This window comes from Semicossyphus pulcher, unplaced genomic scaffold (genome assembly GCF_022749685.1).
Source record: "Semicossyphus pulcher isolate SPU_LCO1_2020_fin unplaced genomic scaffold, fSemPul1.0.p SCAF_4, whole genome shotgun sequence".
In the NCBI taxonomy this organism is placed as follows: domain Eukaryota; kingdom Metazoa; phylum Chordata; class Actinopteri; order Labriformes; family Labridae; genus Semicossyphus; species Semicossyphus pulcher.
Genome location: NW_027211715.1, coordinates 23,272,750 through 23,291,507, shown reverse-complemented (window position 1 = coordinate 23,291,507; position 18,758 = coordinate 23,272,750). Strand labels below are relative to the sequence as shown.

Here is an 18,758-nt window from a genome sequence, read left to right as displayed (position 1 = left end):
AATTTAGACACAGTAAGCGTTCTTCAGCGTTTTATGCATTACTTTAAATGTAAAAACAGAAAATTGGTTCGGCTCCATTTTCTATATTCTCTTGTCCTTTATTTTGATCAGACCTAAAACTACACCTTTGGCAATTGGAGGTTTCTTCTTCATTTAATGAGCCAACAAGTGTCATTTTCCTCAAGTGAGTCTCTAAATGACACAAAATTGTTGCAATTTCACCTCCTCTGTGTGTGCTCCGTGGCCATTTTAAAATCAGACGCACACTTAAGCTTAATTTCCCCCCGCACTCTCTGAGGAATCGAGTCTATTTATTTCCAATGGGCGGAAGCATACTTAGTGTCTTTCACTTTTTTCTTTAAGCCCTTTAACAATGGTTTCAATGGGACCAATTTGTGCATATTATGAGTGTGGGACTCTTTTTAGAAACGCTGCTTCACTGTGACAGCAGTGTGGTTGGGCAAAGTTTTTTTCACCTCTGGGTACTAACACTCCAGAACTTATTTTATACTGGGTTCCCATATCCTGCCACAAGTCCCTCATGGCCTGCAAAGCCTGTGCCCTGCGAGCTTGTTTGGAGCGCAGTCAACATAGATGGCGTGCTGTATAATGCAATGGGGAAGAGTTTGCATAAAACTTCTTTTTATGCATGCAAAATCTTTGTGAATACATTTCCAAACCAAGAGGCAGAAATTCTATTGGCTGTGGAAATCAACGGCTCTGAGAGTTGTCTTCAAAGATTTGATTATTGCTTTAAAGTGAGACCTTTTCTTTCCACTTGCAGCGAGTTAATGTCAGTTGTTTCTGGACATTTTACGCTCATATTCAAACAGGTTATATAATTGATGAAAAGAAAGACTTTCAAGGTTACACAAAACAATTTTCCAAGCAGCGAAAACTCTCTTTCTGAATCATTACGTCCACAACATCTTGGCACCCGAGCTGCCCCGAAGAGCAAATCCCAATTAGCCTTTCTTCCTTATGTTTTAATTGGAAAAGCAACTGTTTCATTAACCCTTACGCTAAGGCGAAGGTAAGTGTTACATAGGAATGGAGCCCGACCCAAACATGCCCTGTGGAATAAGGCTACGGCTGAGATTAGTTTCAAGGGTAATTTCTTTATCCTGACTGGCAGAATACGCACGCTTATTTAAAGCACAAATTCAGACAGTTTCAGACATTCACACCTCACCGGTGTCACAGTATTACACAGTTAAGCATAACTTAACTCATGAGTTAAGTACGGTGCTCTCAAGCACCTTGGAAACAGATGAAGAGGATGCTTTAGCTGATACTGTTGCTGAAGATCAAAGTCGTCACCTATTCATCGTCTAAGTTGGCTTATGATGGCCCATTAAGGTTCCCGTCAGAAACTGGAAACTTTTTCTCTTTTTTCTGGCTGGTTCAAGTTTTTTTGCAGCAGTCTGCTGCTCTTTGTTGGCAGTGATTGCGTGTGAAAACCTCCAGACAAGACAAAGCAAGACGGCTTTAGAGTAAAGGCTTGGTTTCCATAGTGATGGCGCTCGCCCAGTCAGCCTGTGAGAATTGGTCCTGATTGATGGGGCTTGGTTGTTTGGGCCTGGAGGGTGTGTGTGGTGTGTGTGAGTGTAAAAAAGAAAGAATACATGTTTGTATGTTAGCTTGTGTGTGTGCTGTTTAACACATCCCAATGAATGCACATTTGGCTGAATCAATCGATCTGTCCTTCCAGCCATCCCTCCATACATATACCTGTATTTGTGTGTGTGTTTCTGTGTGTGTGTCTGTGTACTGATAAAGGCTGGTAGAGTATTAAGTAAGGTCCAGGACTTACGGACAGGCAGCTCTAGCAGCTCTAGCAGCTTGGCGGCCTGCTGAGTCTGTTAGGCGGATACTGCAGGCTGGTAAATCTCTATACCTCAGAGGTCCACATGGCTGTAGTTCAAAGCCAGAAACATCTCTCTGCAGTTACCTATAAACAGTGACAATCCCTTAGAGAGTTAAGAAATAAAAGGAAAAGAAGTAAATTATAATTTAACCAGTACAAAATGTCCAAAGTTCAGATAAGGCGTAATGTAACATGAAAAAGATTTAGAAAGAGAAAGAGTCACGAACATGGTGGGATGCCAAATTGCACCATTTGCTAGCAAGTGGTATCTCTAAGGTGTAGTGACAACACCTTAGGGAGTTAAGAAATAGAAGCTAAAGAAGTAATTTCTATTCAAATAAGTAGAAAATGTCCAAAGTTCAAATAAGACGTAATGTATCATGAAAAAGATGAAGACAGAGAAAAACATACTGGGATCCCAAATGGCACCACTCCTGAGCTATTGTTGTTTTATTTTCCCAGGCAGTCATGGGTCTTGATGGTGCCTTTGAGTGTTTGTTTGTCCCGTGTCTGCTTTAAGGCTAACAGGAAAATTAAGTTTAATCTCAGTCAGGGTTTGCTACAGTAAACAAATCTTTAGATCAGTAGCATTGAGTTGATCGTATTGCTTTCATCCACTTGGGAAACATACCAGAAAAGACATTAGATTATATCTCTTGGTGCATATAGGCAGGAGACGGTCTGTTCAGATAACGTGTCGGTGAGTGGGTTTAAAATTGCGTGGAATAAGTTGAACACATTTAATATAGGAAAAAAAGTTCAAATTGATGTCATTCTCATCTGCATCCTTACGCTGATGACACCCTATTCTCCACGAGTGGCAGGAGAAAGTGGATTACATTTTTGCTTGTAGTAATGCCTCTAAAAGTACAGAAAGGTGTTCAGGTGCTGTGAAAGATGCCTATTTGTAGCAAGATGGATAACAAGTGCCCTTTTCCCAATTCTCTGCCCTTTTTGCTGCGAATCACTGAATGGCCGTGCGTCATTTTGTCTCCCACTTTGCTAATTCAGCAGATAATGGCTCCTATTTATGACCCGGGAAGCTTTTCTCCATCAATTACCGTATTAGTCATAAAGCCAGTACCCCTCCCTCCTCTCACGCCCCACTCCCCCTCCCCATACGAAACGACAACAGTAAAGTACTATAAATGGAGCCGTCTCATATTCACATACCCACCTCCCACTCTCGGCCACTTTATAATCACAGCACTGGTGTATTCGGTCTTATCAGCTCCAACAGAGGTAGCTACCAGTAGCAGGTGGTTGCTGTATTAGCTAAACAAGCGTCTGTGTTCACAGTGTGAGGTTTCCCCCCCCCCCTCCTCCTGTTAGCCGGTCGTGTTTGCATGGATCTGTTCTATTCTCGGGGCCTTGTGAAGATAGCCGGGCCCCCACTCGCTGGTTATTTCTGCTCAGGCCATGTCCCCCTGCCAGGCAGATAAAGACGGGTCTTGTGTGCTTATCTGGCCGGTGCTGGAGCTCAGTGTGTCTGAGGGAAGCTTGGGGAATAGAGAGAGACTTTGGTGGAAGGGACAAATGGCCATCGCGGGTGCAATGTCCTTTCAATGTCATCTCTGGTAACATATCGGACACCGTTTGGTGGACACTTTTATACAAGGTACCTCAGAGCAAAGAAGTGTATACGTTTTTAGAATCCATGGCGCTGGTGGGAATCAAACCTCAAAGGCTTTGTGCGCTCAGTAAGAAGTATAAGCAGAGGACATTTGAAAGTAGATTCATGAAAATGGAAATTAACTTATGGGTTTTCACATTAGATTGTACTTTTTTTTTAACTTACTATGGGTGCTTTTCAACCAAAAGTACTAGGAACTTTTAGTTCTAGGAACTTCTCATCAAGGGACTTAATGGTTCCTGTGGCCCATTGTTGTCTGCGTTTCCACAGCGGCCTAAAGTCCCGAGAAGATTATGCATATAAGGCCAATGACGTATGAAGAAACAGTCAAAGTAAATGCACTACACCGCCAGTCCAATAGTTGGCGGTAATGCACCTTTAAGCTGGTTTGCCAACCCCTATTAAAACTCAAGGAAGAAGAAGAAGGTATCATCATTTGTGCGAAACTAGCCTGTTAGCATGGAGGAGATTCAACTTGTGCTGTTTTTGGTCGTGCTTTATTGCATTGCAAATGGATTCATTGAGCACGAATCCTCGCTTCTCCTACTTCCTGTTGGCACACACAACCTCACGCCGTGTGGAAAACACTCCGCAGCACGTCCGTTTCCTTTAACAGCGGCACCTCGTCCCGGTGCTGGTTAACGCTGTGGCTACATAAACGGACAGTTCAGGGAGCGGACGTGCGAGTATTTACTTGCCCAAACACGGCGTGAGGTTGTGTGTGCCGACAGGAAGTAGGAGACGTGAGTTTTCTTTTCACAAAGTTACATCACACTGATTTCCTCAAAAGGTTCCTAGTTCCTGGGGAAAAGTTCCTGCTGTCCAAAAGCACCTTATGACAAGTTGTGTAACTGTAAAATTGTCATTTTTAAGAAGTCTGACAGTTTAAAAAATGCAAAATGAAGCATTTGTGTCCCAAGAAAGAATCCTTTTTAAAACAATAAAGGGGATTCTGTCATATTTTCTATGTTCAATCTTCTTTAAGGCCATCTTACTAGGGTCTGACATCAAGTATTATACATAATAGATTGATGTTCAAAGATGCTCGACATTGTACCATTACAGTCCTGTAACAGGAAAGCCCCGCATTTCGTTCAACTTCCTGTCTCCACGAAGCACCGACTGAATCCAGTCAGTGCATGAAACGCAGTGACTAAGCTTATCTGTTGATGCTATGGTGTGGTCTATGCCATCACTCATTACTGGGATTATTTTTTAAGCAGTTTAAGTCCCGACACCGCTCAACCTTTTCTACCCTGCAATTACGGGCTATGTGGCAAGGTTCAAATAGTGAAAAAAGAAAGGCTCAAAGTCAACAGTAACTGGCAGCAGAAGCCCAGAGGCACACAGCCCAGGAAAATTGAAAAAAGAAGGTTAATTATGCTCATCAGAGTTCACACAATCACACAGCGCGTACCTGTAGTAATTGCACTATAGTAGGCATTCAAGGGTCCATAGCAACAATCTCCAGCTTTTAGCCAACCTGAGGCATTCAAACAATGTTAAATCGTCTACCTGGGTAGTCAGTGCTGCCTCTAGATCCTGCAGAAGAATCTAGTGCATGATGTACAGTTTCATAAATATCTGTTGAATATATGTTACAGATATAGCAGGATGTCACGTATAGTTAAGGCTGACAGTGACAGTGCAGGACACACAACAAACAGTGGAGGGCATCAGTTTACAACCCTTATTTTTAAGATGCATCCAGGCAGAATGAATGAAGTAGGGTGGCAGGTGCAGGTGAGAGTCCTCCACTATAAGGAGATGTTAGCATTGCTGTACTGTGAAACTGCAACATGCAAACGCGTCATCTCTTCAAGTCCCAGGGCCTCCTGTCACGTCCTTTCCCCTCTTCCTTTCTCTTTACCGCTGACCTCATCACCACCCCCTGCACTCCCTTCTCAGCGAACCCCAACTCTGCCATTCTTTTACATTTCAACTGTTTTTCAAGCCAGCTCTCGAGCTCTCTTTACACCTTCCTGAGGATATATTGAAAACTATATCAAGCGTTATGCGAAATTCCTGTCAGGAGTTAAATTCAGACTGACATGCGGGTGGGCAAATTAATTGTACATCTCTTTCATGCTCCGGAGCAAGAGAGAAGAAGAGGGAGAAGGCGACTGGGTGGAAATGTCGAATGGCACAGAGGGAAACTAATCAAAGAGCGCCGGCCTTCAGCAGAACCACAGCCACAGGCCTGCGCTGTGTAAATTGCTCTTCTGTCTCGACACAGGGCGCATTGTGAGGGGAGGTCAAATGCAGAGGAGCAGTGTTGTGTAGTTTCAGAATGGAAACGGAGTGTAAAATGCCAAAAGGGATCATTTTATGCAGCAAATATGCTGGACCGACTCTGAGGAGCTTGAGAACAGCTGCAGTGGTCATTTCATCCAATAACATTCATAATATACGCCCCTGTTTATCTGATTTAGTGGGCAATTTTTTAACAATTGTAATCTTATATGAAGGTCAGAATCACATACCTAATGATGCTTTATTTAAACACATACACAACAGGTGGAGAACAAATCAAATTCTTAAGATTGCAAGATGTCGTAGACGCAGGATAAACACGTTAAAAGCAGCCTCTCTAATAAATGCCATTTAAAACTTCCATAACTTCAAAGTCACCTACTTAAAAAGGATAGAAATGAGCAATTTAACTGTCTCAGAGGATTGTCAATTCAGAAGTCTTCCGGCAACACTGCAAATTTTGTTATAAAGCCTTCTCCAGTGCACGGGGGACTGTGACTTCCCCGGGGGTTACTTTGACAGACTCAGAGTAAGATTTAAAGAGGGCTAAGACATTTTTTTGAAGGATGCATCAATCAATACACTTTCATTTTGACCATCACAAGGCCCGGGAATCAATATTTCTAACATTAAAATGATTGCTAGCTACACAGCACTTTAATACTTATTATAAAAGTGGGGGGGGGGGGAAATCGTCCCTGCCTTGTGGCGGGTTTTCTTTCTTAGCTCAGCGTGTTGTCTGTCAATGTCCCAGCACTCACAGCCTGCCAGAGTGATGCTATATTGCAAATTATTCACACGTGCAATGAGGTAGGCGCTTTAATTAAAAGATTGTACAGTATTGTGTGCGCAGAAGGAATTACACCTTTAATCTTGGCAGTGGAGTTAGTCTCATGCTCTTCCCCTTGACCTACATGTACCCGAAATCAATCAAAGAAAGGAGGCGAAAAACTCTCCGCTCATTTGAAGGTGAACAACTCTAACAGTCGCCTATAGTCTGAAACCTGATATTAGATCAGCGGTAGCTTTCAGTGGAAAACATTTGTTCTCTGTATTTGACCATGAACAGCTTAATGAGCAGATATGCTCGCTTTCAGCACTAATCTTACAATCCCAGGCATCTAAACTTGTAAAATCAAGGTGAAGTGTGTTTCACATTGGCGCACGCTTGTAAACATGGAAGACACATTATTTTTTGTGAGGATGTGTGTTAGCAACTCATACTTTAGAGAGCCTACTCTCTGCTTTTAAGATTAACTAGCCACCAACCGCTAGTTAAGCCGATTTGTGATTCATGATGTAACGTTTGCATCAGATACATTTGAGCTGATAGTCGGGGGGTGATGAGATGAACTTTGCATGCGGTGCCTTTCCTCTCCTGCAGCAGAACACTCACCCTTCTCCTTCCCTTTCCCCACCCTGTCCTACACCATTTCTCTTTGCCTCATTCTCTCTAAAACACCCTCCCTCTATCTCCCTGTGCCTGATAATGAATGCAGGAACTCTCCTTCATGTGTGTTTAGCAGCGCCTGCAGACTGCTGTTGGCCCACGGTCCCTTAATTATTAATTTGACGTTATGCGGTAGCCGTTTGATCATCCCCACATATCTGTATGATTCGGTTTTAACGAGTTCCCCAGGACTCTGTTTTCTCCCTCTCTCTCTCTCACTCTCTCTCGCCCTCTCTCTCTCTCTCTCTTCTAAAAGGCGTGTTGTCTTGAAAGTGCTGCAACCAAGAGATGAGCCAAACACCAAAACCACAGAAACTATTGATGGACAGTATAAACAAAGAGTCTTTGATCTATAGGAGGATCACATTTAAGTTTGTGTGGTCCAAGTGAGAATTGAACCTTTGATTTTGGCTTTGTCAGTGCTTTACTCTATTGAGTAATAAGATGAGTCTCCTCTCATGTAAACTACAATGTCACAAACAAAAACTTCTTCATGTCCTTTTGTAAGGGCTTGCTACTGTACTGGTGACATCCAGAATCCATTTCCCTATGGAGTTTTTGTGCTACAAACAGATGCAGATGCTACTGTTCACTTAGGATGTGGCCTTCTTACCTGTTGCTTTGATGTAGATAGGTCATTGTGGATGGTAGGTGAGCTATCTCTCTTTATGTCTGCCTATTTGTCCTGTATGTCTCGTCCGTCAAGGTATTTATTTAGTCTTAAACTGCCTGTCTCTCTTACTTATCCAGGACTTCTCTCTGCTGCAGAACATTGTGTGGGAGTCTGGTACAGTGTAAATAAGATACAGAAGGAGCTGCAAGAAGAGGCTACTGTAGATTTGTGCAACATTGAAGTGTCGATTCTGTAGGGATACATGTACATGCCCTGAAATCAGCATTTGGTAGTCTGTCTTTTCAAGAATATAATCGCTTATTTAATACTACCCTAAAAGGAACTGAGTTAGCTTAAGTGGCGCAACATCCGTCTCACTGCTTGTGCTAATGTCTTCCTCTTGTTTCCGCAGCACCACCACGGTTCACTAAAGTTCCCGTCGACCAGATCGGCGTCTCGGGGGGCGTGGTCTCCTTCGTGTGCCAGGCGACGGGCGACCCCAAGCCGAGGGTTAGCTGGAACAAGAAAGGGAAGAAGGTCAACTCCCAGCGTATAGAGGTGAGTCAGTGAGCCTCGCTGCTCATCGCTCAACTTTATTGTGACCGTACTGTACCATGTCAATGAAATACATGACAAACTAATGACTCTTAAGTGTTGAGTTGTTTAAAAGTTTAATTTGTACAGTGACATAACATCTGGAAATAGTGCCTGAAAAGCAATCAGTCAACATAAAATGGAAACTTCTTGAAAGTCTTAAAGTCAGTTAAAAACAAAGTATAACTTTTGTAGCTAGGTTTATTTCTTTTTCATCAAAACAACAACAAAAGACGTTCATGACATTATCAAGTGGCGGGGTTCATTGGAGTTGTTGTCTTCTTTGTTAAACAAGCACCATTGTCGATGAAAATCAATCTGTTGTGACTCAGGCAGAAATCATGTTCAAGGGCGAAGTAAAAGATTCATTCACTTTACTTTTAGTCAGTATTCACTTTTTTCATTTCATTCTAATGATGCTGAAACATTTTGCTGCCTTTCTTTCTGATGTCTCACCTGCATTGTGCTTGTGTTTCCCTGCAAGGCAGCCATGTACAGCAAATGCATGGTTACCTTGAATACAATTTTGGTTTTGAACATTGTCGAAAACATTTGGGATAAAGTCACAACTCAAAAAAAAAAAAATAACATAGGTGCTGTCGCTTCCTGACATTTTCATTATGAAATGTTACATCGTATACCTCAGGTAATGATGCTGGACTCCACATTCCGCTCTCTGTAACCTTTATTTGCCCATACATGCTCTTTTTGAACCCACTTTCACATAGTCTTCTCGAGGGATTATGTTACCACAGTCTTTCTGAAAAGGTTTTCATTTGCTTTTTTCACCCACAGCCTCACAAATAGTTCTGGACAACAACTACAAATCCTTTCATTGACTCGCTTCTCCGACCTCTGAGCAATGTGCAGTTCCTCCGTTAGCTACAGAAGCACAGTAATGAAATGCAGAGCTCTCCCATTCCTCACAAGCAGAACTATTTGCACTCTGCCGTTGTGACATTCTTGTTTCCAGTGCTGTTTTTTTTTTCTCTCTCCGCACACAGCCGTGTCTGTGTGAGTGTGTCTGTCTGCGCCTTATTCATGATGTTTGTTGTTCAGTTCTCGGCAGGCGTCCCAGATGGCATCTCTAAAAGTCTTGATTGATGCTCAGTGTCTCTTAATTAAAAAGTTGCTTTCGTTAACAACGACGACAGTGCACAGTGATAGACACGCACATGCTGCGGCACGAGCACACCCACAGGGAAGGGGGGGCTAAAAAGCAAAAAAAAAAAACAATGACAACAACATCAACAGTGTCTCAACGGAGGACAAAATAAAAAGACAAGTTGTGTTTGTACGTTCCCTTCTTCTGCATGCTAAGTGGGAAACAAAGCCAAGGGCGTGAAGGAGCCCGCCAGAAATGGACGCTTCCCTTCCTCCGTTTAGGATGAAGTAAAAAAAATAGTAAAGGGGTTTTGAAGTAGTTATGATTTTTTTTCCTCCTTCTCCCCTCTAGACAGCTGCTTTGATATCGATCACGATGCCGTGCTCTGCAGTGTTTTTAGCCTAATTAGCAGCTCAGCCCTGAGACGTGCAGCAGAGGAGCAGCAGGGCTGCTGAAGACTTGTACTTCTCTCTCAAAGTCATGCTTCGCTCTGAGATCTCAGCGGTGAACCCTTCGTGTAGATGTTGTAAGCTCCTCTGAGGGATGAGAGATATTGAACGAGTAGGTTTTCTGTGAGACTGACAGGCAGGCTGACCGTCTTCTCTAACACTTCATCCATCTAAAAGAGATTAGCTGGGGAAATGGCTGGCTATATTAAAAGGCAGGGGTAATTGGTTCAGAAATGCCACCATTTAAATTCCAGGCGTTTACCTCGGTGTTGATTTCTGCTTCTCGCTGAAAGATACATGACTGTGGTTTTCAGGGGGATCAATCCTGTGACTTTTTAGATTTTGGTGAGATGCCAGTTTCTGTAACTACTCCATCCAAACTGCCCTCGTGTCAGTTACTTCAGCAGATTATAAAATAAAGAGGTTAAACTGTCTATAATGAGAACACTGTTTTAATGGATTCTGATTGAATGGTTTCATTAGACATTATTAGCAAATCCAGGCTGCTTTGGATTTTAGATCTAATTCATTGTTCATACCAATGACTGTATATAAAGATGGACGACGCGTCTCCATCTGCTCTCATTGTACCAAATTGAAGCCAAAATAGCCCCAGTGATCGGTGATGACATCTTGCGATGGTGATGTCATTTTGACCTAGCGCTGCGCAGTAGAGATTGGCGTGTGGAGCCGCCGTAGCTACTTCCGCTAACCAAAACACACACTTAAATTACTGAAAGAAACCAGGCGTGTTTAACAACAGCTTCTTGTGTTGGTCTGAAGCAGACGTTCACAGATGTGGAAACTTCAATGACTGTTTAGTTACGTCTCCTCTCACTGTTCCTCCTCCGCTCTATTAATCCAGAACTGATCGGCTGCTGGAGCTGTATTTTTCAACAGAGCTGTCAATCATCCTTTTGACAGCATCAAATAACTAATTTAAACTAAACTTGTCAGAAAAATTTACGCTTGGACATAAATCAGCATGATAAGAACTAACTATAATGAGAGAAACCATGTTTGAGAAACATTTATTTGGCGTGTATTTTGATTTTATAGTTCGACTCATGTCCCATCTGTTAACATGGAGGAGGCGGGCTTTATGACCTATACTGCAGCCATTCAGCAGGATGGAGATGTTTTGGCTTCACCTTTAGAGAGCTGTCATGTCGTCCATCTTTTTATACAGTCTGTGGTTCATACATTTAAACATCAGGATCAAACTGCTGTATTGTAGAATGTAATTATAAAAACACACAGCTACATACTATGAGTAGTGCTTAGGTTGTTAATTCTTCCATAGCTCGTCTTAAATGAAGTCATTTCAGTGCGAGTGTTTTTCACTCCGGCTCCAGCCTTCCTCTGCTCAGTATTCGCAGCACATGATGCGTTCGGAGTGTAGTCTGATTTTGTTTTCCAACAAGGTTCAAAACAAAGGGCTTTACAGAGAACAAAGGGCATAATTACAGATAAAACAAGAGATGAAAACATGGGAGAGCAAGCACATCACACACACAGATATGGTCTGTGTGTGAATGTGGGGAAAGATAGAGAGAGTGTGTTTGCTGATAATTCTGCATTTATGAGGACCAAAGGCTGAAAATGAAAAGCTGTAACTCCGCCGTATCTCTTTGGGTTTCGAGTTTACTATCAAGTTTAAGAGACTGACTTCTTACCTTCGTTTCAACAAATACACAGAAACTATCCCTTTATAACAGAGAAAATAGTTTGTTTTGGTGCCTTAATTACAAACTATTATCACTAATGGAATCCCATATCTGTCTAACCTATCATTATTATTTACCCTTTACCCCACAGACCATAGAGTTCGACGAGGGCGCCGGCGCTGTACTCCGAATCCAGCCTCTGCGAGCGCCGCGCGATGAGAACATCTATGAATGCGTAGCGGAGAACAGCGAGGGGGAGATCACTGTCAACGCCAAGCTGTCCATCATCCGAGGTGAGTCCTGCATTGTTAATCAGCGTTCAGAGGGAAAACTACAAAATCAATCATTAACGCGCACATCTGTGAGCTCCGGCTTCCATGATGACATCTCGGCTTGCAGTTTTTGAACTGCGCTTGACAGTGAGTGAGCGATTGAAATACTTTTACTCTGAATTTGTGTAGGTGCCTTGTTTTTTGAGTAAACGCTCTTCACCTGGGTGGTTATACTATTTTTCTTTACAACATATATGATGTTGTCATATTAGAAACATGCAGCACATATCTTCCTGTGTCCTCCAAAAGCTTTAATTCACCGAGTATTATAAAAGCTGAATGGGTACCGTCACATGAATCATCTGTATAGAAGCCGTATTATTACATGTGAAAATGTGGAGAGTTATGTCTTCGCACCTCGCAGCCTATAACTTCCAGCAGATGGACAGTGTGAAGGCTCTTTATCAAGGATCCATCAATTTGATGGAACTAATCAACTGTCCATTCACGAAAGAGCTGAACCTCTATTTGCCCGTGATGAACACCCATAGGATCCCTGAATGAAAAAGATTGATTGGTCACCCACACAGCCAGGGCGCAGTGGCGGACAGATGCATGCACACACATTCTCGCACACAAACAGGTGTAAAATAACAATATAGTGCGAGCTGAGTGGATGAAATCAGTGAGAGCTGAACTTTGTGGACCTCTTATTGATTGGCTCCTATAGCTGCTACTTTAGATATAATACCATTTGTTTAGCTGGAGCTTAGAGGTCATGGAGGACGGCATCATGGGTGAGCAAGCGCGTGGTCACACTCTCTCGCTTTGTTCTCTCATTGTACCTGTCTGTGCTGTCTGCCGCACACACAGCCAATGTCTTCTCCTCTCTTCTCTCCTGCCGCCATCTGCCATGTTTCCAGGCCTGGATGAAGCCGAGCTATTGCTGGCTGGCTGGCTGGCAGCACACGAGCTGCTGGGCCTTTCTGGCTGTCAGATTCACAGGCAGTGAGATAGGGTGGGAAGTATATGTGTGTGTTGTGGGGTGGGGGGGTGTTGGAGCAGGGATTGGAAGCCTGGCCCAGTATCCCGGGGTAGTTATTGTTTGCAACAAGCTCCCTACCCTGGAAACATGCTGTTGGGTGCTGCGGGAGTGGGAGTGCTTTAGGTGCCCTTCAGAACTTGATATACATCTTGACACCATTCATGTACATTAAATGAGCAGTTAGCAGGTTGGTGCTGTTCTTAAGGACTTTACTGCTGTCAACATGCAAAAGCTGTTCAAATTTTGACCCCATTTTGACCCAATCCAGTTTTATTGAATCAGCAGACACCAATTTGGTTCTTTTCTCAAGGACTTTGGGTACGGATTAACATATAAAAGCTGTTCAAATGACCTCATTTTGACCCCAATTTGACCCCATTCATTTACATTAAAGGAGCAGAAAACAGTTTGGTTTGGTACATATGAAAGCTGCTCAAATTTTAGATTTTATTTTGACTCATGTGTATCAAACCAGCAGATACCAGTGTGGTTCTTTTCTTAAGGACTTTGGGTACTGATTTATAAAAGCTGTTCAAATTTGACCTCATTTTGACCCAGATTTGACCCCATTCATGTATATCTTAGGAGCAGCTAGCAATAGCAAACCAGTTAAAATTTTGACCTAATTTTGACCCCAATTTGACCCCATACATTTATATTAAAGGAACAGAAAAACAGTTTGGTTCTGCTCTTGAGGACTTTTCCCTACTGATTTACACACAGAAGCTGTTCAGATTTTTACCCAGATTATATCCAATTCATGTATATTGTAGGAGCAGGTAGCAACAGCAAAGCAGTTAAAATTTTGACCCCATTTTGACCCCATTCATGTATGTTGTAGGAGCAGGTAGCAACAGCAAAGCAGTTAAAATTTTGACCTCATTTTGCCCCCGATGTGACCCCATTAATTGACATTAAAGTAGCCGATAGCAGTGTGGTGCTGTTCTTGAGTACTTTTGCTATTTACATACAAAAGCTGTTCAAATTTCAACCCCGTTTTGACCACATTTCGACCCCATAAGTAGCATGTGTGTAGCTCTACAGGACTCGATAGGAGTCATGTGTTTAATCCTCTAAGGAATCATGTTAAATTTTTAATACCACATTTGTTATTCGTAGTCAGAAAGCAATTTATTCAGTGCGGTGAAAATCAAGTCCAGGAAACTCTTTAGAAGAAAACACTGGACACAGAGACGGATTGGGAACAAGAAAATGAAAACAAGGACACCAAATTTCAGACAACAAGCCCGGGCTTGTGCGTGTTATCAGTTGTGCGAAAGAGCACAGGGCAAACCCAGGGCGGTCCACAGGAGCAGCAGGAAAATGAAATGTATTGGAATTCAGCTAGATGAGGTTTCCTCTAGAGCCCGGAGGAAGGCGGCCGCTCTCCTGCCCAGGCAAGACCTGGCACTGAAAAGGGATGAGAGTGTGATGATGGGGGAGGTAAAGGTTCAAGATGAGTATGGGACGAGGAAAGCAGTACTTTCTTTCTGTTTTCCATCTTTAATGAGGTTGGGCACCCCTGCATTAACCCATTAGTCCTAGAAAGAAGAGGGGGGAAAGAAGGTGGGAATATGAGAGGAGACAGATGTAATTTGATTCACAGAAAAGGCAGGAATGGGAGGATGGAGAAAGGCGTTCAGGGTTAAGTGAAAATGTGTAGAAGTCGAAGGAGAGAATGCAAGCGGATGTGGAGCCAACCAGGGAATAAATTCTGGAGAAAAATGTGGAGAAGTTGGCCAAAGATGAAGGGAGACAACAGGGGGTGCTGTGGACGATTGGCAGCGTAGCACAGGTGAGGAGGACAATAGCCATACATGGGTTCTTGGAAAAGGGGCGAAGGATTATGGGATATGGGACGAGGCACAAGGGACACATGCACAGTAAACAGAGGGTGGTTGTGGTCTGGGATCTGGAGAGGCAGAAAATGGGTCGCAACGATGGGCGACTTGGCCGGAAAGCTGCGCGCATTTGCAGGAAAATACACCTGCAGGCGTACACAATCCCACAAAGACATACATTGAAACAAATATGCATGGCTTTTCCTGCAATGTAATGCTTGCATGGATATGCAAAAGAAATGACCATGAATACTTACTGCTTGTGTACAGCTGAGAAAAATTCGTCACTCGAGACGTGTGCATTCAAACCACTATAAATAAGCATGTAATATAGCAGCGTTCTGTATCATAGCATGAACTCATACCATGACAGCATGTGGAAACCAAACACACTTTTCCATGCTTGTCGGTAATGGTTTAGATACACGCAGATCCTTGCAAAATGCATGCACATAACGACTCCCAGCACTAATTTATACATCTACGAAACATGCACACATAGCAGGGTATAGACTTTCTGTGACATGCAAATAATTGTAGCATAAACAGACATTTATTCAGACAGCATATGAGATAAAGAATAGAAGCTTGAACCCCATCTCCATATTCTTTTTTAAAACTGTATGTGACAATGACACAACCCCACCTTCTCATCTGTTTGTGTGTTCGTGCATGGGCGCGCGTGTCGGCGGCAGCGGCAGCGGCAGGGTGCGTTTAGCAGCGACGGTGACACCTCCTTGGCTGTTGCTCCACCGCCTCAGCTGAATACCTAAGATGGGGGCCATCTGGCTCCGCTAAGACTCGCACACAGTCCTCTGGGAGTCCTTGGAGAGGGACCGACAAGCGTATGAAGCACACTCTTGAGTTGTGACACAACTCGCAGCTAGTGGTTTTTTTTCTTCTCTATTTGCGTGTTTTTCAAGGAAGTGTTTAACAGTGTCAAGAGGAAGGGAAAGTTGTCACTGGGATACTGTCAGCTCATGCTGTTGTGAGGAGATCGTGCAGAGTTATCCCGCTTTGTGTGCTTGTGTTTAAGACTGCTGCAGTGTTTAGCCCTGTGATTACAGTTGCAAATAGATTCACCCCTGAGGCATCCCAGGGAGCACAAACTATGATTGATGAGATCTGGTCTGAAATACAGTTTTTTTTCTTCATGTTGAAGAAGTTGTAAATATGATGTGTCTATTCATGTGTTTGGTAAACTCACCGTTCAGATCACAGAGAGACAGGGCTGCTCCTGAGGCACAAATAATCCCGTTAGTTGAGTTACACTCACAATGGAGGTACGGGTTTTCCTGTAAACTAACATTAAAGTATGCTCTTGGCACTTTTTGAACCGACTCTGATACACATCTGAGATCTGGCCTTAAATATGAGCGCTTGCAGCAAGATGCCAGACCAAGCCATGACCTTCATTTGCAGCAACGCACCTGTGTGTGCAAACAGACAGTCACGCTCTCATCCTGCTTATTCTCCTTTGCTACTCTTAACCAGGTGGAACCAATCAAACTCACCCTTCTGTGTCTCTCATCGCTCTCTTTCCTCTTGTACAACTCATTCCAATCATCTTGCTTTCTCTCTGTGTGTGTGCCAGCTTAGAGGCCTGGTTTGTGTCCACTGAAGTGCTTTTCTTTATGTATCTTTAGGGTTTTTGTCTTTACCTAATTTGACCTCACCCCAGCATCTTCCTCCCCTCCTCCCGTGAAATCGTCATGCTAGGGATTATTAGTTTGAAGGTACTGTAAAAACAACTTTTCACAGATACATGTGCATATAATTTGCTTTTTGATGTCCAAATCAGTGTTAAATCTGTTAAAGAAAATTCGTTCTATTTTCCGTGACGAAGACGAGACGTTGACGAACTAAAAATAGATCGTTGATAACAAAATCTCTGACAACACGTATGTTTTGATTTCTTCAGCGAGACAAGACAGGACTAAAATGTTAGTGGTGGGCTGTCGCACATTTAAAATCCATGATATTTTAAAGCCAGTTAGAGATAACGGGTATCACAAAGGGGCTTATGAACTTTGATGAACTTTCTCTGTTAACCCAGAAAGCTGTCTGCTTCAGGCTCTGTGCGCGCTCACAGAAAAAGGGGCGTTTTACGCGTCACCAAAAGGAGCGATCATCGCCTGTCTGCTTCAGTCAGACTGTTTAAATGACAAGCGATGTTGAAAAGTAATCTTTAGATGCGGTGTCCTCATTGTTCTTTCACTGTATTGGTGATCTGCTGGATTAAAGTGTTAATTTTACCTGAAGCGAACAGGTAAAAACGAGAAGAGAGAGCACCTTATACAACACTGGAACGTTGCTTGGTCCAATGTAAAAAGGCTGCGTGACGGCGGAGCTTTGTTACGACGCTGAGGCGGAACCGCAGTGTAAAAAGGGCTTAAGACAAAGACTAAAATAGCTGCAGAAACACTGGGCCAAACCATGTAAACAGGAAGTGTCTGCCATTTTTCTGTGTTTACTCTGCAGTTTGTATAAGTGGCGTTTTGCCACACGTGGATTCATGGGCGGTGTAAACTGCGTGTCCCGTGTGTTTCATGTACTGGTTTTAAATAGGTTGGAAACTCCGCCCATCTGCTACAAAGCAACACTGTGCCAGTCAGGTTCAGTAGCACACCCACCATTACCCAGAGGGGACTCGGGCGTAGCGTGGCTACTGTTTGATCAGGCTGTCTGCTAATTGGCCGCTCTCTTGTGAAGGAGCAGGTAATGGTGAATTTTAATGGGGTTCTGGATCCTGATATATGCGCAGTCAGTGCACAGATCAAACCTGGTGAATTCTAGGGAGCTGAAACGATGTAATGGGGGCGAAGGAGGGGGGCAGAAAGAGGTGCAATGATGAGATGAGGGGGGAAGTGAGTGGCAGCAGGAGGGAGGGAGAACCGGAGTGAAAGTTAAAGAGACAGAGACCAATCAACCTTTCAACCAGCAGTGGCTCCAGGCCAAGCCTTAAGACATTCTATATCCTACCTCTGCCTTTACTCTCTGTTCTCCATCTACCCTTCTCTGTCTCTCCCACTCAATATGTCCACCATTATGTTCCAGGCTGCCTGCTCTCTGTCTGTCTCAGGCACGGCGGTTCTCTCTCTTTCTGTCTCTACCAGTCTTTGTATTTCACAGGGTTGTGTGTGTGTGTGCGTAAGAGGGGAAAGTGCAGCCTTTTGGAGTGGATTGCGGCAAGTGCATGACTCGATGTGTAGCGTATGTGTGTGAAGCAGACGTATTATCAGGCAAGAAAATGTAAGAATAAACTTAAGAATATTTGGATGTGACCTCTGCTGTAACGAGCAACGCTAAGCCGACGATTGAGGGAGGGAACGGGAAAGGAAAATAGGAGATTGAGTAAGTTACGACTCACATTTCATTTCGAGCTGTTTTGATCTTAACCGCTTTTAATGTGTGTTTGCAGTGAGAGTTAAAAACTAAGGTTCTCCCTGTGTGTGATGCAACAGAATTTTAAAACTTGGTTGGGATTTTTAAAGTCGAAAGCCTGAAGAAGGAAAAAAAAAAGAAGAGACAGTTTGAGAACAGAGAGATGATAATAACAGAGAAAAATAGCGAATATTTCTCCTCCTTGTTATTCATTTCATCAGTATTCCCGGTACGTATCTAACAAGCAGACGCACAAACACACAGCTAGGTTTGGGAAATGTTTCCCTTGGGTTTATTCATGACCTCTTGGGTCTTTGAAACCTCTTAAAACTCTACTCAAAGCTGCTCAAGTTGTTCTGTTTTTACATTCACTGTTTTTTGCATTCATTTATTAGTGGTCAGTTTTTCCTCAGCCTTTTTTTTCCCTCTGTAGTACTAATGATGTGTTGGAGAGCTTTTCCTGACGTGTGTGTAAGTATGCATGTTCGACCAGTGTTTGTGGCATTTGTATGCGTGTGGGAGAAAGAGGGAGATAAAGTAATGGGGAGGGAGAGGGAGAGAGAGAGAGAGAGAGAGCCAGGAGGC

At 43.2% G+C, this 18,758-nt stretch overlaps 1 protein-coding gene across 1 annotated transcript in view; it reads left to right on the top strand.

Annotated features, from left to right (window-relative positions):
• ptprsa (protein tyrosine phosphatase receptor type Sa) overlaps positions 1–18,758 on the top strand; it is a 237,093-nt gene that overhangs the window by 106,737 nt on the left and 111,598 nt on the right. The window contains exons 4-5 of the mRNA XM_069679489.1: positions 8,229–8,374; positions 11,783–11,924. Coding sequence (XP_069535590.1) covers positions 8,229–8,374; positions 11,783–11,924 — 288 coding nt within the window. The remainder of the gene's footprint in view (positions 1–8,228; positions 8,375–11,782; positions 11,925–18,758) is intronic.